General features: G+C 48.3%; 2 protein-coding genes and 2 non-coding genes across 9 annotated transcripts in view; 1 reads left to right on the forward strand and 3 right to left on the reverse strand.

Annotated features, from left to right (window-relative positions):
• LOC135819867 (uncharacterized) overlaps positions 1–24,458 on the forward strand; it is a 68,001-nt gene that overhangs the window by 12,907 nt on the left and 30,636 nt on the right. The gene's annotated exons all lie outside the window — the stretch shown is intronic.
• LOC135819024 (DNA mismatch repair protein Msh3-like) overlaps positions 1,639–24,458 on the reverse strand; it is a 44,565-nt gene continuing 21,745 nt past the window's right edge. Inside the window, exons 16-23 of the mRNA XM_065332173.1 lie at positions 19,702–19,812; positions 16,660–16,789; positions 7,880–7,948; positions 7,323–7,469; positions 4,683–4,811; positions 3,930–4,491; positions 3,035–3,188; positions 1,639–2,058 (exon numbers count right to left, since the gene is read on the reverse strand). Coding sequence (XP_065188245.1) covers positions 2,001–2,058; positions 3,035–3,188; positions 3,930–4,491; positions 4,683–4,811; positions 7,323–7,469; positions 7,880–7,948; positions 16,660–16,789; positions 19,702–19,812 — 1,360 coding nt within the window. The 3' untranslated portion in view covers positions 1,639–2,000. The remainder of the gene's footprint in view (positions 2,059–3,034; positions 3,189–3,929; positions 4,492–4,682; positions 4,812–7,322; positions 7,470–7,879; positions 7,949–16,659; positions 16,790–19,701; positions 19,813–24,458) is intronic.
• Positions 17,139–17,210, reverse strand: Trnaq-cug (transfer RNA glutamine (anticodon CUG)). Its single transcript has one exon. It is a non-coding gene; the product is annotated as a tRNA-Gln (tRNA).
• Trnaq-uug (transfer RNA glutamine (anticodon UUG)) lies at positions 21,375–21,446 on the reverse strand. Its single transcript has one exon. It is a non-coding gene; the product is annotated as a tRNA-Gln (tRNA).

Here is a 24,458-nt window from a genome sequence, read left to right on the forward strand (position 1 = left end):
GAGACGGGGAAGGAAAGTACCTGAAGGGGAGGAAGTGAAGGGGAAGGGAAGAGGGAAGGGGGTATGAAGGAGAAGGGTGAAGACAGGGTAATGAATGAGATAACAGTTAGGTATGAAGAGGTGAGTGGGGAAGGCACTGCACCCGCCAAGGGCACTGCACCCGCCGAGGGCACTGCATCCGCCGAGGGCACTGCACCCACCGCCCCCAACCACAAATGAGAGAAATGAACAAACTATTTTCGGGCTTTTAGAATGTACTCTCGTGCCCACCTGGAATGTAAAGCTGACTATGGTCTCTGAAAAAAGAACTACTGTCTCTGAGCGGATCGCGACTGAACCGAAGAAGCAGGGGAAGAAAGTTGGCTCTATAATAGCCTTATAGGCAGTAGGAATAAAATGAGAAAGAGACTTCGGAGGAAAGCAGCGGGTAGTACTTCGAAGTAGCATAAGTCACAACACCATCACCTGTTGACCAGCAACTGGATGCAAGCAACCGACGCATTGTAAACCTCTCTCTCTCCCTCCCTCCCTCCCTCTCTTTCCCTCTCTTTCCCTCTCTTTCCCTCTCTCTCTCTCTCTCTCTCTCTCTCTCTCTCTCTCTCTCTCTCTCTCTCTCTCTCTCTCTCTCTCTCTCTCTCTCTCTCTCTCTCTCTCTCTCTCTCTCTCTCTCTCTCTCTCTCTCTCTCTCTCTCTCTCTCTCTCTCTCTCTGTCTCTCTCTCTGTCTCTCTCTGTCTCTCTCTCTGTCTCTCTCTGTCTCTCTCTCTGTCTCTCTCTGTCTCTGTCTCTCTCTGTCTCTCTCTCTCTGTCTCTCTCTCTGTCTCTCCCTTCCTCCCGCCCTCCCTCCCTCTCTCTCTCTCTCTCTGTCTCTCTGTCTCTGTCTGTCTCTCTCTCTCTCTCTCTCTCTCTCTCTCTCTCTCTCTCTCTCTCTCTCTCTCTCTCTCTCTCTCTCTCTCTCTCTCTCTCTCTCTCTCTCTCTCTCGCGCGCGCGTTCTCTTTCTCTCTCTCTCTCTCTCTCTCTCTCTCTCTCTCTCCGCTGCTTCTTCGGCGTGTCTTGTTTTGGATCAAACTTCTATTATGTGTTACTGTATTTCTTCTATCGCAATGTGCTGATGAACAGAATTCAGTCTGTTAGGTATTTATATCCCTATCCTCACTGTACTACTACTAGTACATGCCTTTCCTCCTATCCTGATTTTCTGCTATGCATCCCAGCCCCCTATCCCCAGACTGCCATGCATCAATTGTTTCCATCCCTCTACAAACACTGACTGAACGGTAGCATGACCTAGAGTGACATAAGCCACTTACCCCCATGTAACGGCTAGCTGCTCTATGTACTAGTATTTCTATGTGTGAGTCCGACTCCCCCCACCTCTCGCCCTCTCCTTTTTCATCTCTGTCTGTCTCTCTTTCTCCCACGCTGTAATTTTCATTTCTTTTCTTCACTGCCGATCACTGCCCATGTGTTTAACGTACGGGCAAACCATTCTCTTCCCTCTCTCGGCCTTGACGGTCCCCGATTTGGCTGTGTACATGACTTGTGTGTACAGGGGGAGCTTGTGTGTCTGAGGGACTGGACTGCAATGGTTGGCGTTCCTAAAGTGTGTGTTCCCCGCCAGACTCAGTTCCTCCAGCTGTTGAGGAGACTGGTATTACATGAAGTAAATGGTGTAAAATATCTCGTCAAGAAAGATATTATCATGATGGAACGGAGTGGTAATAATACAACTCTAGGGGTATGGTGATGGAATCCGGGTGTCAATTTATCAATTAGGAATATCTCAGACATCGCTGTGGCTAGTTGCTAACCTAGGCAAATGATGGTGTGCTGATGCACACATACACATACTTGTACATGCATGCACACAAACACACAAAAAACGTGCACGTATCAAGCAAGCATGGACACGTGCACAAACGAGCACATATCAAGCATGGGCACGTGCACAAACGAGCACATATCAAGCATGGGCACGTGCACAAACAAGCGTGTATCGAGCTACGTGTTCTTATCCTGCCCAGTCCATATTGCACGAAACATCTCTGGCACACTTCTCCTGAAAAACACAACAGACAGCAAACACACACACACACACACACACACACACACACACACACACACAAACACACACACACACAAACACAACACGTTTTTAAAATCGATTGGAATACGGTTACCCTTTAAGGTAACAAACGGGTATCTGGCTTAACGGGCGGGTTATCGGGTACCCTTTATCCGACATACTTTTTCCAAAAACATTGCATTTGCTTGGGATCGTAAGCGCAGCATGTCTTTTACAGGCATTCTGATAGGACAGAGATTTTCGGGCAACAATTTAGCTACAGTAGCCTTCCGGATTTCACGCCAGGAGGATATGCGAAGTCATGCCAGTACACTACACCGCGACAAGCACAGCGTGCACAATCACTGCGCTACATGCAAACAGTCAAAATAGTCGTAGCTACAATGGATACCGTGATATGTAGCAGGATTGAACGAGGAAAAACACACTCAAAACTGTGCACTGAACTGTACAACTGTACAAGCAAGCTTCTAATACTGTACCCTACAATCCTACACGACTATCGGGTAGTCGTTTGCTAACGGATCAGCAGCTAAACAGACGGGTACCCGGGTTACCCGGATCACCCCTTTCACCCCTACCGGTAGTTTAAAACTAGAGCATTTACAACAAGAGTCCGTTTCAAGTAGAAACAAGCCCTGACCAGCATTATGACATGAGCCACATGACAATAGGGTGTACATTCTAGCGTTGAACAATGGACACCTCTTGCACTACATTCACCGGGAGCAAGACATGCAGTTTGCCACAACCACGGCTAGCTGATACAAACGCATGTATCAAAGTCGCGCGCCATCCATGCACTGGCACACTGTTTCAAGAAAGGCGCGCATTTAACAAATCCTTCAAAACCACCACCACCACTACACCAGCACAACACCAGCACACGCACCAGCACCACAAAACACAATAACGCATTACGCCACCAACACACCAACGCAGCACTCACCGCTGGCAAGTCACCAACTGCTCTAGGTGCTCAGATTTGATGGCAGCACGGCGAAGAATGTCATGCGGTAGGCCTGCCAGGCGTGCAACATTGAGGCCATAGCTCTTTTCCGCCAGCCCCTCCACTAACTGGTAGAGAAATGTTACTGTATGATCTGAAAGTGAGAAAGAGAGAGAGAGAGAGAGAGAGAGAGAGAGAGAGAGAGAGAGAGAGAGAGAGAGAGAGAGAGAGAGAGAGAGAGCATTGCACAGCATAGCGCATGCAAACACCGTCCTGTCAAAATACTGAAAAACGTCATGTGGCCACACAAGAAATTTGTACTTTAGTCGGCATTTTAGTACGCAGGTAGTCTCCACGCGTCTACAACTGGATAAACTTCATGGAAATGTAAATTAGAGCGAGGAATTCGCTGTATACACCGAGTTCCGTCTGTACAGGGCTTTGAATGAAAGTCAGAAGAAACTGTTGCTGGCAACTCAGAGATTAATGCTAAATAATCCCCAGGTAAAATTGAACACTGTTACTCCAGGAATGCTTAGCATGAAACTCTGAGTTGCAGCAAACAAATCCTTCCGACTACTGCGGTGGAGAGCTTTGCCCACGGGTATTGAGCACTGTGTGAGCAGTGGAAGCATGGGTATTGAGCACTGTGTGAGCAGTGGAAGTGTGGGTGTTGAGCACTGTGTGAGTAGTGGAAGTGTAGGTATTGAGCACTGTGTGAGCAGTGGAAGTGTGGGTATTGAGCACCGTCTGAGCATTTCACACAGTCAGTAATTTCTTTCTGAACATTTCGGTCACTCTGACCATATTCAGGATGAAGCAGACAAGGAGGCAAGGTGCAATTTAAAACAAACCCGGTAAGCAGAGCATGACAAACGGCTGTCCATGTACTCACCACCGTCAGAGCATGACAAACGGCTGTCCATATACTCACCGCCGTCAGAGCATGACAAACGCCTGTCCATATACTCACCGCCGTCAGAGCATGACAAACGCCTGTCCATATACTCACTGCCGTCAGAGCATGACAAACGCCTGTCCAGATACTCACCGCCGTCAGAGCACGACAAACGGCTGTTCATATACTCACCGCCGTCAGAGCACGACAAACGCCTGTCCAGATACTCACCGCCGTCAGAGCATGACAAATGCCTGTCCAGATACTCACCGCCGTCAGTGCTGCTGCAATCCATGCTCTCGTTTTTGTCCATGCCATCACTGCCAGGCTCCTCATGCCCACTCACAGACGCAGCAGTCACAGCAGCAGTCACAGTACCCACAACAGCAGGAGCAGGTGGTGGATGAGCAGTCACGGCATCACCATCTCCAGCATTGTTACCGGCGGTGTCCGTCCCACTAAGAAAGGACATGTGAAACGCCTTGACTGCAGCGGGATGCTGGGCACACAGCTGCGCCACAGCGGGGTAGTGTGTTACAAACAACACCAAGCACTCCACCTGCAACCAAGAGAAGAAAACAAAAGAAGAGTGAGTGAGAGATAGCGAGAGGGGGGGGGGGGGGGATAGATAGAGGGATAGAAACGTGATTAAGCAATGTGCCCCGACAGTCCCCCCCCCCCCCCCCCAACACACACACACACACACCTACAGAGCTCCGCAAGCAGACCAAGCCGACCAAGCAGACCAACCTTGGTGATGAGAAAGTGCAGAGTGGAGTATGCTATGGCCACACCATCGTGAGTACTTGTCCCTCTGCCTAGCTCATCCAATATCACTAGTGATCTAGGTGTGGCTTGGCGAAGGACATCAGATGTTTCCTGAGTAACAAACAAACAAACAAACATACAGAGAGAGAGAGTGAGTGAGTGAGTGTGAGAGAGAGAGAGAGAGAGAGAGAGAGAGAGAGAGAGAGAGAGAGAGAGAGAGAGAGAGAGAGAGAGAGAGAGAGAGAGACAGAGAGAGAGACAGAGACAGAGAAAGAGAGAGACAAAGGGAAACAGTCCTGTCCGAAGTCCAAGAGGAATGCAATTGCAAATATAATGTCATCTTTTTATTCTGTTGGTTCTGTTTGCATTGTTTGCACCTTCCCCTCAAACTAATGAATATTTCATATCATTAAACTAACACACGGAGTACAGAAGCCACTGGAAGTTTTGACCAGGTCTTTCATACCATCACTCTTCAAAGCCATTACAATGGCAACGAGAGCAGCAGAAAACACGTCTTTGCATCTAGCTTCAAAATACCTGCACAGCACAGAACTTTTGAACAGTGCGAGAGCATGTGTGTAGACGCTGGAAACCGCATACGCGGGGGAAACTCCCTGAAATGCCATGGCACAAGTATGGTTTCCTTTTTGTAATTTCATCATGATAAAAACAAGCCCATCAGCTTGAAACTGGCATGTCACACACTGTGTCAGACGTCAGTCAGTCAGCAGAAAGCACGCGCTCCGGATTAAGCACAACTAACTTCTTCATTAGGGGCCATCCGTAAATATAGATATTTATTAAGAAACGAAAACTAGTCGTTTAGGGGGGAGGGGGGTTGAGCGCCTGTTCGTTTGTCGAAAAATATCGATGTACATTTTGCATGTGTGAGCATGTCCAGAAAAAAGACCAAAAGTATCGATACTATGTACCATTTGCATGTGTTCGTTTTTCAGGGAGGGGGGGGGGGTGAAGAGAAACGACTAGTTTTCGTTTCTAAATAAATATGGGTATTTGCGGAAGGCCAATTAGCTTGAGGAGATGTCCAGAAATTTCCGGAGTAGAATCCGCACTGGAGAATAAGCTGGACTGGGACTGGGACTGGGACTGGGACTGGGACTGGGACTGGGAGTGGGACTGGGACTGGGACTGGGACTGGGACTGGGACTGGGACTGGGACTGGGAGTGGGACTGGGACTGGGACTGGGACTGGGATGTTTTTGTCACGAAATACACACATCTACCATGTTTATCTCCATCAATCAAAACATCGTAGTATAAGCTGCGGCGACTTCTTTTCTAGTGGTGAAACGAATATACCGAATGAAGTAGTATAAGCTGCAGCGACTTCTTTTTCGGGTGAAACACTGGTATTTAAAGTATGGTTTATACTCTGAAAAATACAATACAGAGGTGGAGGGGGGGGGAGGGGGGGGGGGGATGGGGTAAACAAGCATGAGACGTACTGTAAACAGGTTATTTTTGGTAATTTCGGTACACAACAGAACAACAAGGACAATCAAGGCTTGTTTGCTGCTACTTTAAGTTTCATGCTCACGCAATCATCATGTTGCATGATGATTGCGTGAGCATGAAACTTGAAGTAGCAGCAAACAAGCCTTGATTGTCCTTGTTGTTCTGTTGTGTATTACGCTCTGCCTTTGTGGTGTTGAGCACTGTCAAGCACTCTGGGTACATCCTTCGGGTAATTTCGGTAGAAATAGCAGGTACACCTAAATGACACAAGAGTATGTACTGTGTGTGAAGGGAATATTGGTACAAGAGTATGTACTGTGTGTGAAGGGAATATTGGTACAAGAGTATGTACTGTATGTGAAGGGAATATTGGTACAAGAGTATGTACTGTATGTGAAGGGAATATTGGTACAAGAGTATGTACTGTGTGTGAAGGGAATATTGGTACAAGAGTATGTACTGTATGTGAAGGGAATATTGGTACAAGAGTATGTACTGTGTGTGAAGGGAATATTGGTACAAGAGTATGTACTGTGTGTGAAGGGAATATTGGTACAAGAGTATGTACTGTATGTGAAGGGAATATTGGTACAAGAGTATGTACTGTGTGTGAAGGGAATATTGGTACAAGAGTATGTACTGTATGTGAAGGGAATATTGGTACAAGAGTATGTACTGTGTGTGAAGGGAATATTGGTACAAGAGTATGTACTGTATGTGAAGGGAATATTGGTACAAGAGTATGTACTGTGTGTGAAGGGAATATTGGTACAAGAGTATGTACTGTGTGTGAAGGGAATATTGGTACAAGAGTATGTACTGTATGTGAAGGGAATATTGGTACAAGAGTATGTACTGTGTGTGAAGGGAATATTGGTACAAGAGTATGTACTGTATGTGAAGGGAATATTGGTACAAGAGTATGTACTGTGTGTGAAGGGAATATTGGTACAAGAGTATGTACTGTGTGTGAAGGGAATATTGGTACAAGAGTATGTACTGTGTGTGAAGGGAATATTGGTACAAGAGTATGTACTGTATGTGAAGGGAATATTGGTCACCTAATTCTAAGTCACACCTGAAACCGGTCAGGTCGCTGACATTGAAATGTGAATACAAGTAAAATTACACTGTTCCCAGTACCTGTAGTTCAACCATGAAGGTACTGTGCCCATGTCCGATATCATCGCAGGCACCCATGCGTACAAACACACCGTCCAGTACGGACATACGAGCACTTTCGGCCGGAACAAACGAACCCATCTGACACATGATCACCATCAGCGCAACCTGAAGCACATGCACATACGCACAGACGTATACACACACACATACACACACACACACACACATACGCACAGACGTATAGACACACATGCACAGTAACATACACACACATACACAGCGACACATACACATACACACACACACACACACACACACATTATATGACAAACAAACTCACAAAATCAACAGACGGACAAATGCACGGAAGGATACATGTACAGGTGAAGGACAGTCCAGACAAAGTGTCACAAACCAACAAGAAAATCTAACAACCAGGCAAACCAGCATGTGCCAACGCAGAATTCAAAACAAACACAACACCGAAATCAACGACGGTGGTGATTATTGAACACACAAGCACACACACAAACACAAGCACAAACACAAGAACAAGCGCAAGAACAAGACCTCACCTGTCGGACAAAGCAGCTCTTGCCGCCCATGTTAGGACCCGTGATGATAGAAACTCGGTTCTCGGATGCCTGCAACACACGGCAGTAACGACAACAACGACAATGACAACAACAACAACAACAACAACAACAACAACAACAACAACAACAACCCCCCCCCCCCCAGCACGACCATGGATATCAAAGGGCCTCTTGAAAGAGATCAAGGATAAGCACAGAAAACACAGAATATACCTTCACTCACGCTCGCCTGACGACTGGAACACGTTCACTGCCCAAAGAAACCGTGTCACCACCCTCCTGCGTCGTGCTAAATCGGATTTCGTAAACAACTCAACAGCCTCCTCTACTTCCCTACACCGCCTCATGAAGCACCTAACTACAGCTACAAAACAACGCATACCCGAACTCGTCAGCCAAGCAACTCCTGCAACGACACCAGCACAAAAAGCCGCTGCCCTCAACGAATTCTTCATTTCACAGAGCAAGCTGTCCGTGGCCAATGCGGATGAGCAAACTCCAGCCATCAACACCACCCCTGACATCCTCAGTCCCCTTCAAGAAATCTCGACTTCCCAAGCTGAGGTCGAAAAACTCCTCCGAGGAGTTGATACCAACAAAAGCCCCGGGTTTGACTCTATTCCAAACCGCCTCCTCAAAGAAGCGGCTAAGGAACTTGCACCGTCGTTATCGTCCCTCTTTAATCTATCGTTCCAAACCGGAGAAATCCCACAGGAGTGGAAAGATGCCACCATTACTCCAGTACCCAAGCCGGGTGACCCAACCCAACCAACAAATTATAGACCCATCTCTCTCTTGAGCACTACATCAAAAATCCAAGAAAAAATTGCACATCAACTCCTCTACAAGCACATCACACCCCACCTGCCCAACCAGCAGTCCGGATTCCGCGAGAAAGACGGCACTGAGCAGCAGCTCGCCCGTCTCGTCCATACCCTCTCCACTGCGAGAGACGACGGGAAACACGTCAATGCCTGCTTTTTCGATCTAAGCAAGGCCTTCGATCGTGTGTGGCATGCAGGCCTTCTAGCAAAACTCTCCCACTATGGTGTCCAGGGCAACGCCCTGGAGTGGTTCCGACGGTACCTGTTGGGGCGTCGGCAAAGGGTCCAGGTGGATGGCGACCTATCGCCTTTCCTCGAGATCCCTGCCGGCGTCCCTCAGGGATCTGTTCTTGGGCCGCTTCTATTCCTCGTCTACACCATAGACCTTCCACACGCATGTGAGAATCCCAGCACCACCTGTAGCCAGTTTGCAGATGACACCGCTCTGATTTCCATAGCGAGAACTCTTCAAGACTGCACCCGAAACCTACAACAGAGTGTCACAGCAGCTGGAGACTGGCTTCAAAGATGGCACCTGCTGGTTAAAACAAAGAAAACAGTCATCCTCCCGTTCTACCACAATAACCGCCCCCCTGAACAGCTACCCCAGATCACCCTCAGGAATAGTCCGCTTGCCGTAGCACAAAAACACAAACACCTCGGAATAATCTTTCAGCATGACCTCCGTTGGACGGAGCATGTTGAATACATAGTCAAAAAATCACTCAAGTCTTTCAATATTCTTTTTAGACTAAGGTCTACACTCACCAGTGATTCTTTATCTCACATCTATCAGACATACATACTACCTATATTCTCATATGCGAGCACTGCTCTCACACCGTTGTCCCACACTTCCCTTGACAGGCTAGAACGACTCCAGCGGAAAGCCGCCAGAATATGTCTCCACCTTCCCCTTTACACACACTTAGAACACTCCCACCTTTTGCATCGCATCAAATGGCCAACATTATTTTCACGCTTTAAAGTTAAACATATACTCTTCGCGCATTCTCTGCGCCACAATTATGCCCCACCACATATACTCTCGCTGCATACTGCTAGCAACGTGCAACCTTCGTATAATTTACGTCGCTCTCGTACTTGGCACTTGCCAACTCCGCGGACTGACCGCTGTCTCCATTCTCCCCTGTACAAGGCCCTTCATTACTTTAATTGCCTGCCCACCCAGCTTCGCGAAATCCCTTCTCGTACTCCCTTCAAATCCGAGATATCCCTGCTGTTGCACAACTCTGTATGCTCGTGTAGCGACCACCCCTGCCCGTACACTTAAGTACGCAACTCTGTATGCTCGTGTGGCGACCACCCCTGCCCGTACACTTAAGTAGTCATTAACCCCTAGGCCCTGCCCACCCAATTCTTCCTCACTCTTTCTCCTTTCTTACACTATTATCTCTTATTGGCCACTGGCTATCGTGAGAATAAAGATTTGAAACAACAACAACAACAACAACAACAACAACAACAACAACAACAACAAGCAACAACTTTGTTTAGAGGTGGATGCATATTTTGTAGCTTTGCGTATGAAAGCTTGTTGTTAGTCTTTACACCATACTGACTACTAATGGAAGACACCCAGTGTCGTCCTTGAATTGGTGAGAGCTTCCTCAAGTCTCTAACCCAGTGTCGTCCTTGAATTGGTGAGAGCTTCCTCAAGTCTCTAACCCAGTGTCGTCCTTGAATTGGTGAGAGCTTCCTCAAGTCTCTAACCCAGTGTCGTCCTTGAATTGGTGAGAGCTTCCTCAAGTCTCTAACCCAGTGTCGTCCTTGAATTGGTGACAGCTTCCTCAAGTCTCTAACCCAGTGTCGTCCTTGAATTGGTGAGAGCTTCCTCAAGTCTCTAACCCAGTGTCGTCCTTGAATTGGTGACAGCTTCCTCAAGTCTCTAACCCAGTGTCGTCCTTGAATTGGTGAGAGCTTCCTCAAGTCTCTAACCCAGTGTCGTCCTTGAATTGGTGAGAGCTTCCTCAAGTCTCTAACCCAGTGTCGTCCTTGAATTGGTGAGAGCTTCCTCAAGTCTCTAACCCAGTGTCGTCCTTGAATTGGTGAGAGCTTCCTCAAGTCTCTAACCCAGTGTCGTCCTTGAATTGGTGAGAGCTTCCTGAAGTCTCTAACCCAGTGTCGTCCTTGAATTGGTGAGAGCTTCCTCAAGTCTCTAACCCAGTGCCGTCCTTGAATTGGTGAGAGCTTCCTCAAGTCTCTAACCCAGTGTCGTCCTTGAATTGGTGACAGCTTCCTCAAGTCTCTAACCCAGTGTCGTCCTTGAATTGGTGACAGCTTCCTCAAGTCTCTAACCCAGTGTCGTCCTTGAATTGGTGACAGCTTCCTGAAGTCTCTAACCCAGTGTCGTCCTTGAATTGGTGAGAGCTTCCTCAAGTCTCTAACCCAGTGTCGTCCTTGAATTGGTGACAGCTTCCTCAAGTCTCTAACCCAGTGTCGTCCTTGAATTGGTGAGAGCTTCCTCAAGTCTCTAACCCAGTGTCGTCCTTGAATTGGTGAGAGCTTCCTCAAGTCTCTAACCCAGTGTCGTCCTTGAATTGGTGAGAGCTTCCTGAAGTCTCTAACCCAGTGCCGTCCTTGAATTGGTGAGAGCTTCCTGAAGTCTCTAACCCAGTGTCGTCCTTGAATTGGTGAGAGCTTCCTGAAGTCTCTAACCCAGTGTCGTCCTTGAATTGGTGAGAGCTTCCTGAAGTCTCTAACCCAGTGCCGTCCTTGAATTGGTGAGAGCTTCCTGAAGTCTCTAACCCAGTGTCGTCCTTGAATTGGTGAGAGCTTCCTGAAGTCTCTAACCCAGTGTCGTCCTTGAATTGGTGAGAGCTTCCTGAAGTCTCTAACCAGTATGGCCATCAGCCTCCATCACGCTCTGCTGGAACAAGCAGCTCAACCGCGCCGCCATCCTGGTCGGTCATCTCGCCGGATGACCTCAAACGAAACACCTGCGTCTTCACCGCACCCCGCGGCACAAAGAACCTGGCTGTTGCGGAGGCCCTCGCCGACTGCGGCACTAAAGACTTGGTTTGCGTCCAGATGGCCGTCAAACAACAATCCAAGGTAACATTTGAAACTCAGGACTCTGTGACTCATGTTTGCGCTGAGCCGGGCGTTACTCTCAACGGCGAAACCTTCCCCGTCAGTCCGCTTTTCTCCAACACAGCGGAAATTCAAATTCTTGACGTACCGATATGGGTTGATAATTTGGTTATCGACAATGCCCTGAACAAGTTCGGCCTTGTAGTGGGCAAAATTCGACATGGCCAGGTCAAAACCAGTGCTGGTCGTGTTGTAGAGACCGGGGTCCGTTTCACCTCATTTCGCTTCAAAACGCCAGCAACAAACATCCCCTCCTTTGTCCGAGCTGATGCCAAGAACATGTTTCGAGTACGGTACTGGAAGCAGCCGCAGACCTGCCGAAAATGCTCACAGCCAGGCCGGCCAGGCCACACTGCCAACAACTGCACTGTAACTGACAGTCGCAGCGGAACGTACGCAGACCGTACCCGTACTACCGGTAGTACTGCAGCTACATGTAGCACGGACAGTGGCAACACAGTATCCCTGCCACGTATGGACTCAGCGTGGAGCCTGGCGGTTCAACTGAACGACAGGTTTAAACCTGAAAAGTCAACTGGCAGCAACAACGAAGAGTCAGCCGAGGACTCCACAGTCAACAGCACCATCTCTGCCACCGCTCCGGAAGACGACCACTTGCCAAACCCCGCGTCAGCAAGCAGCATCCTGCTGGTCATTGCGTCCAGCACACCTCGTGAGCGAGATGCAGGCACGAGTGACACCGACAACACGAGCGACACCAGTGATGACGACGAACGCAGCATCGCGCTACTTCAACAAGTCACAGCAGCAAACGAGGGAGACTGGAAAACACACAGCAAGCGACGCTGCAGGTACAGCCAGCTGGAGCAGACAGCACCCAATGTAATCCCGTTGCATCGTACCAAGGCCAAGGGGCCAGCACGGCTGTTCGCGCACGGACATCTAACAATATGGAGTCGTTCGGTGCGATTTACGTAACGCGGTGCAAACCTCATGAATACGATGGGAGTTTGCGTTTTGGGATGAAACTCATGTCACTCTCCGTGTGGTTCCACGATTTCGCAAGTCAAACCAGGATTTATTATTTGAAAGCGCTCGAGCGAGATACTCAATATCCAGACAATTTGAGAGAGAAGGAAGGTAAAAGGAACTCCTGCCGTGGTCAACCAGCATCCTGACCTTTTCGAACCTCTCCAAGCTGTCCCTGGTAGTCTGGATATTGACGCACGCACTGATTTTCAGCTCGAACAAACGCACAATTGGATCTACATCACAATTTCGGGGCTATCTGTGTGCTTGCTGCCCTTTTCAGCAATGCTCCACACGTCTACTGGGCAGTTTCCACCAGGCCTCGGCCTCCTGGACTCAACAGCGACTCCAGCGCCATGCCATCTGTCCCCTAAATCGCATGAAAAGGTAGCTCAGCATTGAACGCACGGGACCTGAAGTTTGTGCACGGGACGTGATAAAACTTGGTGAAGATAGCCAGAAGATAGTCCTCTACCTGGGAAAACTGAAAGCTAGACTGGGAAAACTCCTGAAAGGGCTTCTTGACGCAGGCATGTCAACGATGAATCAAGGAACGAGCGAGAAAGAAGGCTTGACTTGTGCAACGCGGAACAAACTGTTCCTGAGACGAAGTTGGCCATGTGAGGTACCAGCGGAAAGCTAGTTTCAAGAGGAACACGGAATACCTGTTTTCCGGGTAAACCTGGCCTGGTAGCTTTCTAAATCGAGCGAAAACCACAGCGAAATCGGCTGCTGAGAATTTGAAAATTCAAATTTCCTTGCCGATCCAGCCCAATCGAGACTTTTGGCTGCCATCTTGTTAAATGTCCAAATTTCGCGAAAAAAAACAGCCGTGCGCAGGAAGTCAACAGTATAAATCTTTTCTGCAAACTCCATCATCAGCAACAGCAAAAAAACATTAAAAAAATGGAACACACTTTCAACTTCGTTAGCACCAATGTAAGGTGCTTGTTCAACAAGATGGACGAACTGCACTCCCTCGCACGATAAACGGTTGATTCGCCTGCAGTGATGTTCACCCATAGACATTCGGCTTGCGTCATATCCATATCAAGTGACGTTACATCGTAGCCACTGCTGTCAGCGATGTAGAGGGCGACGCCTCCACCGAAATTCTCTTCCCCGTCGTCTCGGATGAGGTATTCCCCGGTGGTCCCCTAACCGGGTGTACACAGTCCATTGCATCTGACTGTTCCTGCACACCTGCACAGCACTTAACTACCGTATTTTCCAGAGTATAAGCCACATTAGAGTATAATCCGCACTGGAGTAAAAGCCACACTGGAGTATAAGCCACACTGGAGTATAAGCCGCACTGGAGTATAAGCCGCACTGGAGTATAAGCCACACTGGAGTATAAGCCGCACTGGAGCATAAGCCACACTGGAGTATAAGCCACACTGGAGTATACGCCACACTGGAGTATAAGCCGCACTGGAGTATAAGCCGCACTGGAGTATAAGCCGCACTGGAGTATAAGCCGCACTGGAGTATAAGCCGCACTGGAGTATAAGCCGCACTGGAGCATAAGCCGCACTGGAGCATAAGCCGCACTGGAGCATAAGCCGCACTGGAGCATAAGCCGCACTGGAGCATAAGCCACACTGGAGCATAAGCCACACTGGAGCATAAGCCACACTGGAGCATAAGCCACACTGGAGCATAAGCCACACTGGAGCATAAGCCACACTGGAGTATAAGCCACACTGGAGTATAAGCCACACTGGAGTATAAGCCACACTGGAGTATAAGCCACACTGGAGTATAAGCCACACTGGAGTATAAGCCACACTGGAGTATAAGCCACACTGGAGTATAAGCCACACTGGAGTATAAGCCACACTGGAGTATAAGCCACACTGGAGTATAAGCCACACTGGAGTATAAGCCACACTGGAGTATAAGCCACACTGGAGTATAAGCCACACTGGAGTATAAGCCACACTGGAGTATAAGCCACACTGGAGTATAAGCCACACTGGAGTATAAGCCACACTGGAGTATAAGCCACACTGAAGTATAAGCCGCACTGGAGTATAAGCCACACTGGAGTATAAGCCACACTGGAGTATAAGCCACACTGGAGTATAAGCCACACTGGAGTCTAAGCCACACTGGAGTATAAGCCACACTGGAGTATAAGCCGCACTGGAGTATAAGCCACACTGGAGTATAAGCCACACTGGAGTATAAGCCACACTGGAGTATAAGCCGCACGGGAGTATAAGCCACACTGGAGTATAAGCCACACTGGAGTATAAGCCACACTGGAGTATAAGCCACACTGGAGTATAAGCCACACTGGAGTATAAGCCACACTGGAGTATAAGCCACACTGGAGTATAAGCCACACTGGAGTATAAGCCGCACTGGAGTATAAGCCACACTGGAGTATAAGCCACACTGGAGTATAAGCCACACTGGAGTATAAGCCACACTGGAGTATAAGCCACACTGGAGTATAAGCCACACTGGAGTATAAGCCACACTGGAGTATAAGCCGCACTGGAGTATAAGCCACACTGGAGTATAAGCCACACTGGAGTATAAGCCACACTGGAGTATAAGCCACACTGGAGTATAAGCCACACTGGAGTATAAGCCGCACTGGAGTATAAGCCGCACTGGAGTATAAGCCACACTGGAGTATAAGCCACACTGGAGTATAAGCCACACTGGAGTATAAGCCACACTGGAGTATAAGCCACACTGGAGTATAAGCCACACTGGAGTATAAGCCACACTGGAGTATAAGCCACACTGGAGTATAAGCCACACTGGAGTATAAGCCACACTGGAGTATAAGCCACACTGGAGTATAAGCCACACTGGAGTATAAGCCACACTGGAGTATAAGCCACACTGGAGTATAAGCCACACTGGAGTATAAGCCACACTGGAGTATAAGCCACACTGGAGTATAAGCCACACTGGAGATTCTTTGTCGTGACATACACACATCTACCTATAAGTATTATCAGCAGTAGGTAATTTGACCATCGTAGTATAGGCTGCAGTATACGCCGGAAAATATGCTATGTGATACTACAAGTATCATACTTTTTTAACATACCCTTGAGCTGTTGCCAACCCCTTCCCCCCCCCCCTCCGTATTCTTCTCACGCTCCTGTGTTCAAGGTTTCTTTTTCTCTGTGAGCTGCTTTGCCCGCTGTCTGATGAATGTCTTCTAGTTCATAGTCTGCTCTGGTAATGTTCTCTAATCGTTTCCTTGTGTGGGGTGTTAAGTGCTGTGGGGAGTGACAGGGTTGTTGGACACGCTACGGTCACTAAGGCATGTATCGTACCACGCAGGTCTGTTGCCCCAGGGGTATTCCCCGGTGGTCGCCTAACCGGGTGTGTCGCCCCAGTGGTATTCCCCGGTGGTGGTCCCCTAACCTGGCTTGTTGCCCCAGGGGTATCCCCGGTGGTGGTCCCCTAACCGGGTATGCTGCCCCAGGGGTATTCCCCGGTGGTCGCCTAACCGGGTGTGTCGCCCCAGTGGTATTCCCCGGTGGTGGTCCCCTAACCTGGCTTGTTGCCCCAGGGGTATCCCCGGTGGTGGTCCCCTAACCGGGTATGCTGCCCCAGGGGTATTCCCCGGAGGTCCCCTAACCGGGTTTGTTACCCCCGGGGTATATTCCCAGTGGTCACCTAACCGGGTTCAGGCATTACCCAGCGTAGCTTGAATCTTGCACCAGACATCCCCCCCCCCCCCATGTAGGGGTAAAACACGCACATGAGCACCCCGACCTCCCTCTCCTAAAAACAAACAGCCACAAAGCACACATGGCTCTGCTCTCTTTCTCACACACAACCCATACACACACTCACCGTCATGAACGCAGAGTTGGCGACAAACTGCGAGTCCGAGTCCACCGTGTTCAACAAGGCAGACACCACCGGATGCCAGCCGTTGACAAAACTCAACTCACATGCTTCACTGTCCTCTAGTAAGTACGGTCTGGGAATAACACACAACAGACAGAGAAAGAGAGGTAGAGGGAGAGGGAGAGGGAGAGGGAGAGGGACAGAGAGAGGGAGAGGGACAGAGAGAGAGAGTCAGTCACTACGGCGAAATTCCTGGATTACATCATATTAGTATTTGAGGCAAACATGCCCCGGCAAGTGGTATAGTGTGTACAACTGAACTGCAGTTGTGCAGCAGGCGACCTGCTTGAAATCTGTGTGTTTGTACACAGGGGCGTCGGAACCGGTGCGGCACCAATAATTTCAATGTGATTTCGGAAACAATGAAATACGGGCTATTTGGGCCCAATTTTCGAATTGAAAAAGAATAAGAAAAAAAGATCAGGTTCTACCGAGATTTGAACTCGGATCGCTGGATTCAGAGTCCAGAGTGCTAACCATTACACCATAGAACCCTGTCTGGTGACTTTGCGATGACCTTTGAACTTCATTTTGATGTCTTTCATGGTTGGGAATTGAAGAAAAGAAGAAAATGGTGCAAAAAGGTACTACCGAGATTTGAACTCGCATCGCTGGATTGAAAGTCCAGAGTGCTAACCCATTACACCATAGAACCCTTTCTGGTGACTTTGCGATGACCTTTGAACTTCATGTCTTGCCAGTCCACATGCGAAACTACCGCCATGTACAGTTGATCCGGAATTTCCATCTCCTGTCGAATTTCCATCTCCTGTCGAATTTTTGCCTGCGAAGTGACTTCATAGTATACAATGAAGTACAGTGTTGAACCCACGCTATGTACTGCTGTACACAATACATGCCAGTGCAGGATGAAGTACAGTGTTGAACCCACGCTATGTACTGCTGTACACAATACATGCCAGTGCAGGATGAAGTACAGTGTTGAACCCACGCTATGCACTGCTGTACACAATACATGCCAGTGCAGGATGAAGTACAGTGTTGAACCCACGCTATGTACTGCTGCACACAATACATGCCAAACAGTGCAGGATGAAAATGTGCACAATCCGGCACATCGAGTCTGATCTGCCACGTTGTTGTACATCGTACTGCATTTGACAGCCCTAGATCTAATCCCCGCCCCCTGCCAAAAACCCAGCTGGGAAGCAACATGGCAGGGGGGGGGGGACATGGCAGGAGGGGGGGGGGGGGGGGATCAACAGTACTTTACGGTACTGTTAGTTATTTTCGAATTTAGTGATCACAAACGTACATGTGGTTACGTTCAGATATGAATGAACTTTCGGACCTGACTGTTACTGTAAAAGCCATTAATCTAACGAGGCGCACATCTAACGACTTCCTAAAATTGACTGGTTTACGTGTACAGTACCAAAGGTAACGATTCTCACGCATTCTCAACGCTCAATAGCAACAAAAGAGAAAGACCAAGGAACTACAAGTTATGCTATACTGTCCACTAACACCACCAGTTACTAAACAATCAGCTCATGTGATAACATTGCACGACACTGACCGACGGTACTGGCATTCTACAACTAACTGGCTAACAGCTCTAGCACATCTTGGATGCGCACTCCAACAGCCTTCCAACTTGGAAGGTTCTAAGTTATAGAAATAACATAAGGAGGGGAAGGTGAGCGCAACCAAGACAAGCACGAGCTGAAAGTCTCAGCTGTGAAGGACGTTGGCGGATGTTTATGCATGTCGATGACGATACTGGCAAGACCATTGGACAATACGGTCAAACCACGATTCCAGAACGCAAAGCAACGTATTGTCCAATGGTCTTGCCAGTATCGTCATCGACATGCATGAACATCCGCCAACGTCCTTCACAGCTGAGACTTTCAGCTCGTGCTTGTCTTGGTTGCGCTCACCTTCCCCTCCTTATGTTATTTCTATAACTTAGAACCTTCCAAGTTGGAAGGCTGTTGGAGTGCGCATCCAAGATGTGCTAGAGCTGTTAGCCAGTTAGTTGTAGAACGTCAGTACCGTCGGTCAGTGTCGTGCAATGTTATCACATGAGCTGATTGTTTAGTAACTGGTGGTGTTAGTGGACAGTATAGCGTAACTTGTAGTTTTTTGGTCTTTCTCTTTGTATAAATTAAACCTTGGCTCTCCATCTGAGTACATTCAATAGCAACAGTTTATGTATCGATTTCTGTATAACGATTTCTATTTTAACGACAGATTTCTCCCCGTTAACTCGTTAGAATTAGCACTTCGTTATATAATTATATGGCTTTTACAATAAGTGCAGTGGAGAAGTCGTTTTCACGGGTGCATGTCGTATCATGGACATGATAGGTAATCATCGTTAATTTGACCATCGGAGTATAAGCCGCACACCCACCACCCCTACTCCCCCCCCCCCCCCACCTTTTTGGAGAGATATTTGAGTGTTCAAAGTGCGGCTTATACTTCTTTAAATTATTTTTTACAAAGAACACTATTAAATAGTATTTGCATGATGGACAGTTAGAAGCTGCATCTAAGAGTATATTATATCCAGCAGATAGAGTGTGTGGGACCTGTGAAGCTCAGCCAACACGGAGGTCTGGGGTCCTGGCTCGCCAGATGCTCCGGAAAATACGGAAAATACGGTAGCGTGCACACAGCACACAGCTCACAGCCCACAGCCCACAGCCCACAGCACACAGCCCAAGTGTTCCAGTCTTACCTAAAATACGGTAGCATGCACACAGCACACAGTACACAGCCCACAACACACAGCCCAAGTGTTCCAGTCTTACCTAAAATACGGTAGCATGCACACAGCACACAGCCCACAGTACACAGCACACAGCCCAGCACAGTGCACAGCCCAGCACAGCCCACAGCCCAGCACAGCCCACAGCCCAGCACAGTACACAGCCCAGCACAGCCCACAGCCCACAGTACACAGCACACAGCACACAGCACACAGTCCAGCACAGCCGTGAGGTGTTCCAGTCTTACCTACAGTAGCCGGGCTGAGAGGCTAGCTTAGCTAACGACAGAAGGCAATCGAGTACGGCCAAGTGACCCACGGCCTGTCGACACTGGCCTACCTGTCGTGAGCTGAACTCACTGTCACACACAACAACACAACAACAAACACAAGGGGAGAGCGAGAGAGAGAGAAGAAAGAGAGAGAGAGAGAGAGAGAGAGAGAGAGAGAGAGAGAGATAGAGAGAATAATTATTCATGACGAGGCAGATACATGTGCGCATATTATATTATGTTCCGCGCAACCTGAGAATTTGCACAATCTGAGAATTCCCAGATTGTGAAGATTGCGCAGCGGTGACACGATAATATTTGTGGCACGAGACCAGGCACGGTAAATCAGCGTGCCTGGGCTTCTGCGAGACTTCTGGGAGCACAAGCGGTACCCAAGAACGTGTGGTGCAAAATTCACGTGCGCCTTTCGTGCAATCTGTGGATTTCTCTCAAAACCTGAAGTACACAGCGAATTGATGTGGAGCGCAGTCTGTGGGTGCAATCTGTGGATTTCGTTGAAAATCATGAAGAGCACAGTGAATCCGTGTGGCGGCAATCTGTGGCCCGATTTCGCTGAAAACGGATTCGCTGTGCTCTTCATGTTTTTTTCAAAGAAATCCACAGATTGCTCCAACATGGATTCGCTGTGCTCTTCATGATTTTTCAACGAAATCCACAGATTGCACTCGCAGACTGCGCCACACATGAATTCGCTGTGCTCTTCAGGTTTTGAGAGAAATCCACAGATTGCACGAACCACACACTGGAATTTTGCACCACACATACTTGGGTGTGCTCCTAGAAGTCTCGCAGAAGCTCAGGCACACGGTTTCACCGTGCCTGGTCTGCGCCATCTGGGAATTCTCAGACTGCGCAAATTCTCAGATTGCGCGGAACTGCCTGCGCAACCTGCACATTGCGCAGGCAATCTGGAATTCTCAGATTGCGCAAATTCTCAGATTGCGCGGAATATATACAAGGCAGAGTTATACAGAGAGACGGACGGACGGACAGACGGACGTGGTGGACGGATGGATGGATGGACAAAGGAACAGACAGGCAGAAATGCATACAAACGGAAGGAGAAACATGTAGACCGATGGACAGAGAGACAGACAGACAGACAGACAGACAGACAGACAGACAGACAGACAGACAGACACACACACAGAGATACAGGGGAAAGACAGATGGACAGCGACAGAACAGCGGCGTCGGGCACGGTACGGTCACTACGGTATTGAGTATTGACCGTACCACTTTTTGCCACAGGTACCCTGTCCCGTGAATTGATAAAATACACTCATCTGGACTCTAAATTTTCACAATTTTCAGCTCAGCCACCTCTCCCACACGAGTAAATTGTACTTCAGATGGTTGACCGACACTAAAATACCTTCCGACGGAGAAGAGAAGCGGCCAGAGATGAAATGAAGAAGTTCTCCAGAGTTGATGAGAATCACACCAACACAGTCACTGAAAACTGGGTACTGGTGGGGAGGGGGGGGGGGGCTTGGTGGGAGGAGTGGAGAGAAACGTCCCTCACTGTCCACGGCACATAGCCCTTGCAGTAAGTCAGTCAATTTCAGCAGAATTCCCTCACCAGCTACTTACTCTCCAGCCAAAAAAGGCACAAAGTGTAGGAAAAAAGGTTCTACCGAGATTTGAACTCGGATCGCTGGATTCAAAGTCCAGAGTGCTAACCATTACACCATAGAACCCTTTCTGGTGCTACAGCCATGCTGATGTGAAAGTAAGACACGGACGCCCTGGGAACATTTGTTAGAGTCGCTCTCAGCTGATGTGTTTGTGCAGTCTGTAACGATAATAACGATATGAACAGTGGCATATTGCCCGCATAAACAAATCATACGGGGGTCATGCATCTGTCAATGATCGTTAACCAGAGTTGCTTGTTGGTGGCGAGGTTGAGGCATTCCTGAATCGGCACATTCAGAGGTTTGAGGTCTTCTTTGATGTTGTCGACCCATCTCTTAACTTCTCTTAACTGTAACGATGCACAACTCCAAAAAACACTATCATAGCATTGCACACGGTGACACAGAGCACCACGCAGCATGTGTCGTGTGTAAGATATCTCTATTCTAATGAATACTGAGCACTGTACCGAGCCGAAGGACTCTCATTTGCTATCGTAGAATTGCGTACACAAGACCATGTGTTGCATGTAGACGCCCAGTGCTATGGAATCGCGGCCATTTCGAGCCCCGGGGCACACTGACACAGAGTGCGCAAACTTGACTCACAGGATTGGACTTCACAGAGCATCAGCACCGTAGATGAGCACACACATGCACAGTTGCACTCACTGAAATCTGACCCAAAGTTCAAAACTGACACCCCGGACCACGGGTTCCGATTACATCAATGTACTGGCACATGTGTACGTCCAGCCGCATTCGTACCGGTTTCCAGGGCCAGGTCAAGGGCCGTGCAAGTTTAGGGTGCAAGATACTGTAATAGGTGTATGTATGCTACGACCTGTATACTCACATACTTACTATTCGTATTTCCCGCTCGTTCCCCTTGGCAATGAGCCACTCACATAGAAGAGCGCATGCTCCAGGTTCTGTTCTGTTCTAGAGTAGTCTAGTCTTGAGTTGTCGTTGTCCTGTTCTCCTTGTCTACACTCTTCTCGAATACTTCTATAAATTATCCAATCATATAAACCCCTTGTGTTCCGGTGTGAGGGGGCATCATTAGCCGAAAGGCAGTTACAACATTGGTGGCAGTTACAACATTGGTGGCAGCGGTAATGGAAATTGTTGTACACTTCAACTTCTGGATTCGTCCTGCGTGGCCTTCGCTCCCAGTTTCCGATGTCATCTCCAGTCGTCCTATCGTCACAGTTTTGTCCGTCTTGAAGAAGTTCGTCCGTCGTCCTCGTCCTTCATCATTCGTCTCTCCCGTCTCTTGGCAGTCGTCGTCACTGGTGGTCCCGGACACGACGTAAAACTGTGCCCAGAAGAAAAGGAAAGGAAAAAAGAAGGATGGATGGTCCCGGACACGACGTAAAACTGTGCCCAGAAGAAAAACTGAAACAGAAAGAAAAAGAAGGATGGAAGGTGAAGGCTGCAGTGTGAGGATGTGGACGCTGAGCAGCGCTTTGAGATGGCGGACGACATGGCAGACGGCGTGAGGAGTTTCGTTGGTGAGAGGATACGTGTGTTGTTGTGAACGTGATGAGAATGTGAGTTGTGTATTTTCTGTTCTCCCAACATTTTGTTCTTTATTATTTGCTCTCCTCGAGGGTAAAGAGGCGCCCGCACAGCGCGTGTGTTCTGTTTGTTTTTTGATTTGCTCTTCTATGAGGATAACTAGAGGCCCCCACAGAGCCAGTGGATTCTGTTCTTTTTGTTATTCCTATGATTTGTGCTCTCACATTTTAGAATTTTTGCGTGATCGTGAGGTGGTGTGTTGAGTGAAGTAGTTTAGAGTTTTTGAGGTTATCAGTTCCTACACGTGTGACAGCGATCGTGGCTGGTGTTCTGGGTGGGCGGACAGAGTTTTTAATAATCTGCAGTGCAGGCAGAGGTGTTTTATTTATGGGTGTGATTGGTGTGGTATGATTGAGTGATTTGTGTGATCTTTTCCTCTTTTTTTTACTCTGTTTTATTATTAGAATCGAGGACGATTCTACTCTTGGGAGGGAGTTATGTTGTAGTACGTTATTTTGTGTACGTCGTGTGTACGTCATGTTGGTGCATGCGCATGTTGCTGTGGTATGAAAAGCTGTCTTCGTCTTGAGTTCATGGTGTCTTCGTCTTGAGTTCATGATGTCTTCGTCTTGAGTTCGTCATGTCTAGTTGTGGTTCCGTCGTCTTGTCACAAATAGTCTTCTAAATGTATTGAAAATCATGCAAATCATCCTATACTCATTCATAAAAATACCAATGTTGCCGAACTTCATCAAATTCCTACAGATTGTGAACATATTGACGACACTGAAGCTATGGTTTCCTCAGTTTCACCCGACCCGATCCCGCTAACTGAGCAACGCAAGAAAGTCATCGATGAATATATCAACGCACAAAATCATCTCTCCACAGAACAGTCTCGCACGCTCACTGAACTACTTCATGATAACCACGATTTATTTATCTTGCATGATGATGACTATGGCTACTGTGACATATTCCCTCATAAAATTAACACAGGACAAAATAACCCTATAAAACAACCTACCAGGCGGATTCCATATCACCGCCGGAAGGCTCTGCAAGATCTACTGAATACGCTGTTAAAGCAAGGCATAATACAAGAATCGATTAGTCCGTGGGCATCACCCATAGTATTGGTGCCAAAGAAGGATGGCTCTCTTCGACTCTGTATCGACTACAGGAAGTTGAACTCTGTCACCGAGCCTGATGCTTACCCGATTCCCCGGGCGGATGACATGCTTGATTCCCTGTCTGGCTGTCGGTATTTCACGTCCCTTGACTTAGCGTCAGGGTACTGGCAAATAGCAATGGAAGGAAGCGACAAGGCTAAGACGGCATTTACCACGCCACTGGGCTTGTTTGAGTTTAATGTTCTGCCGATGGGCTGCAGGAATGGCCCAGCGACATTTCAGCGCGTAATGGAAGCAGTCCTGAGTGGCTTATGTAACACACCGGCCCAGCCATTCTGCCGTGTGTTCTTTGATGATGTCCTGAATGCCAGCGAAACGCTGTCTGGCCAACTCCAGATTCTGCTGCCCGTGTTCGCGCGAG

This window comes from Sycon ciliatum, chromosome 6, assembly GCF_964019385.1.
Source record: "Sycon ciliatum chromosome 6, ocSycCili1.1, whole genome shotgun sequence".
NCBI lineage: Eukaryota > Metazoa > Porifera > Calcarea > Leucosolenida > Sycettidae > Sycon > Sycon ciliatum.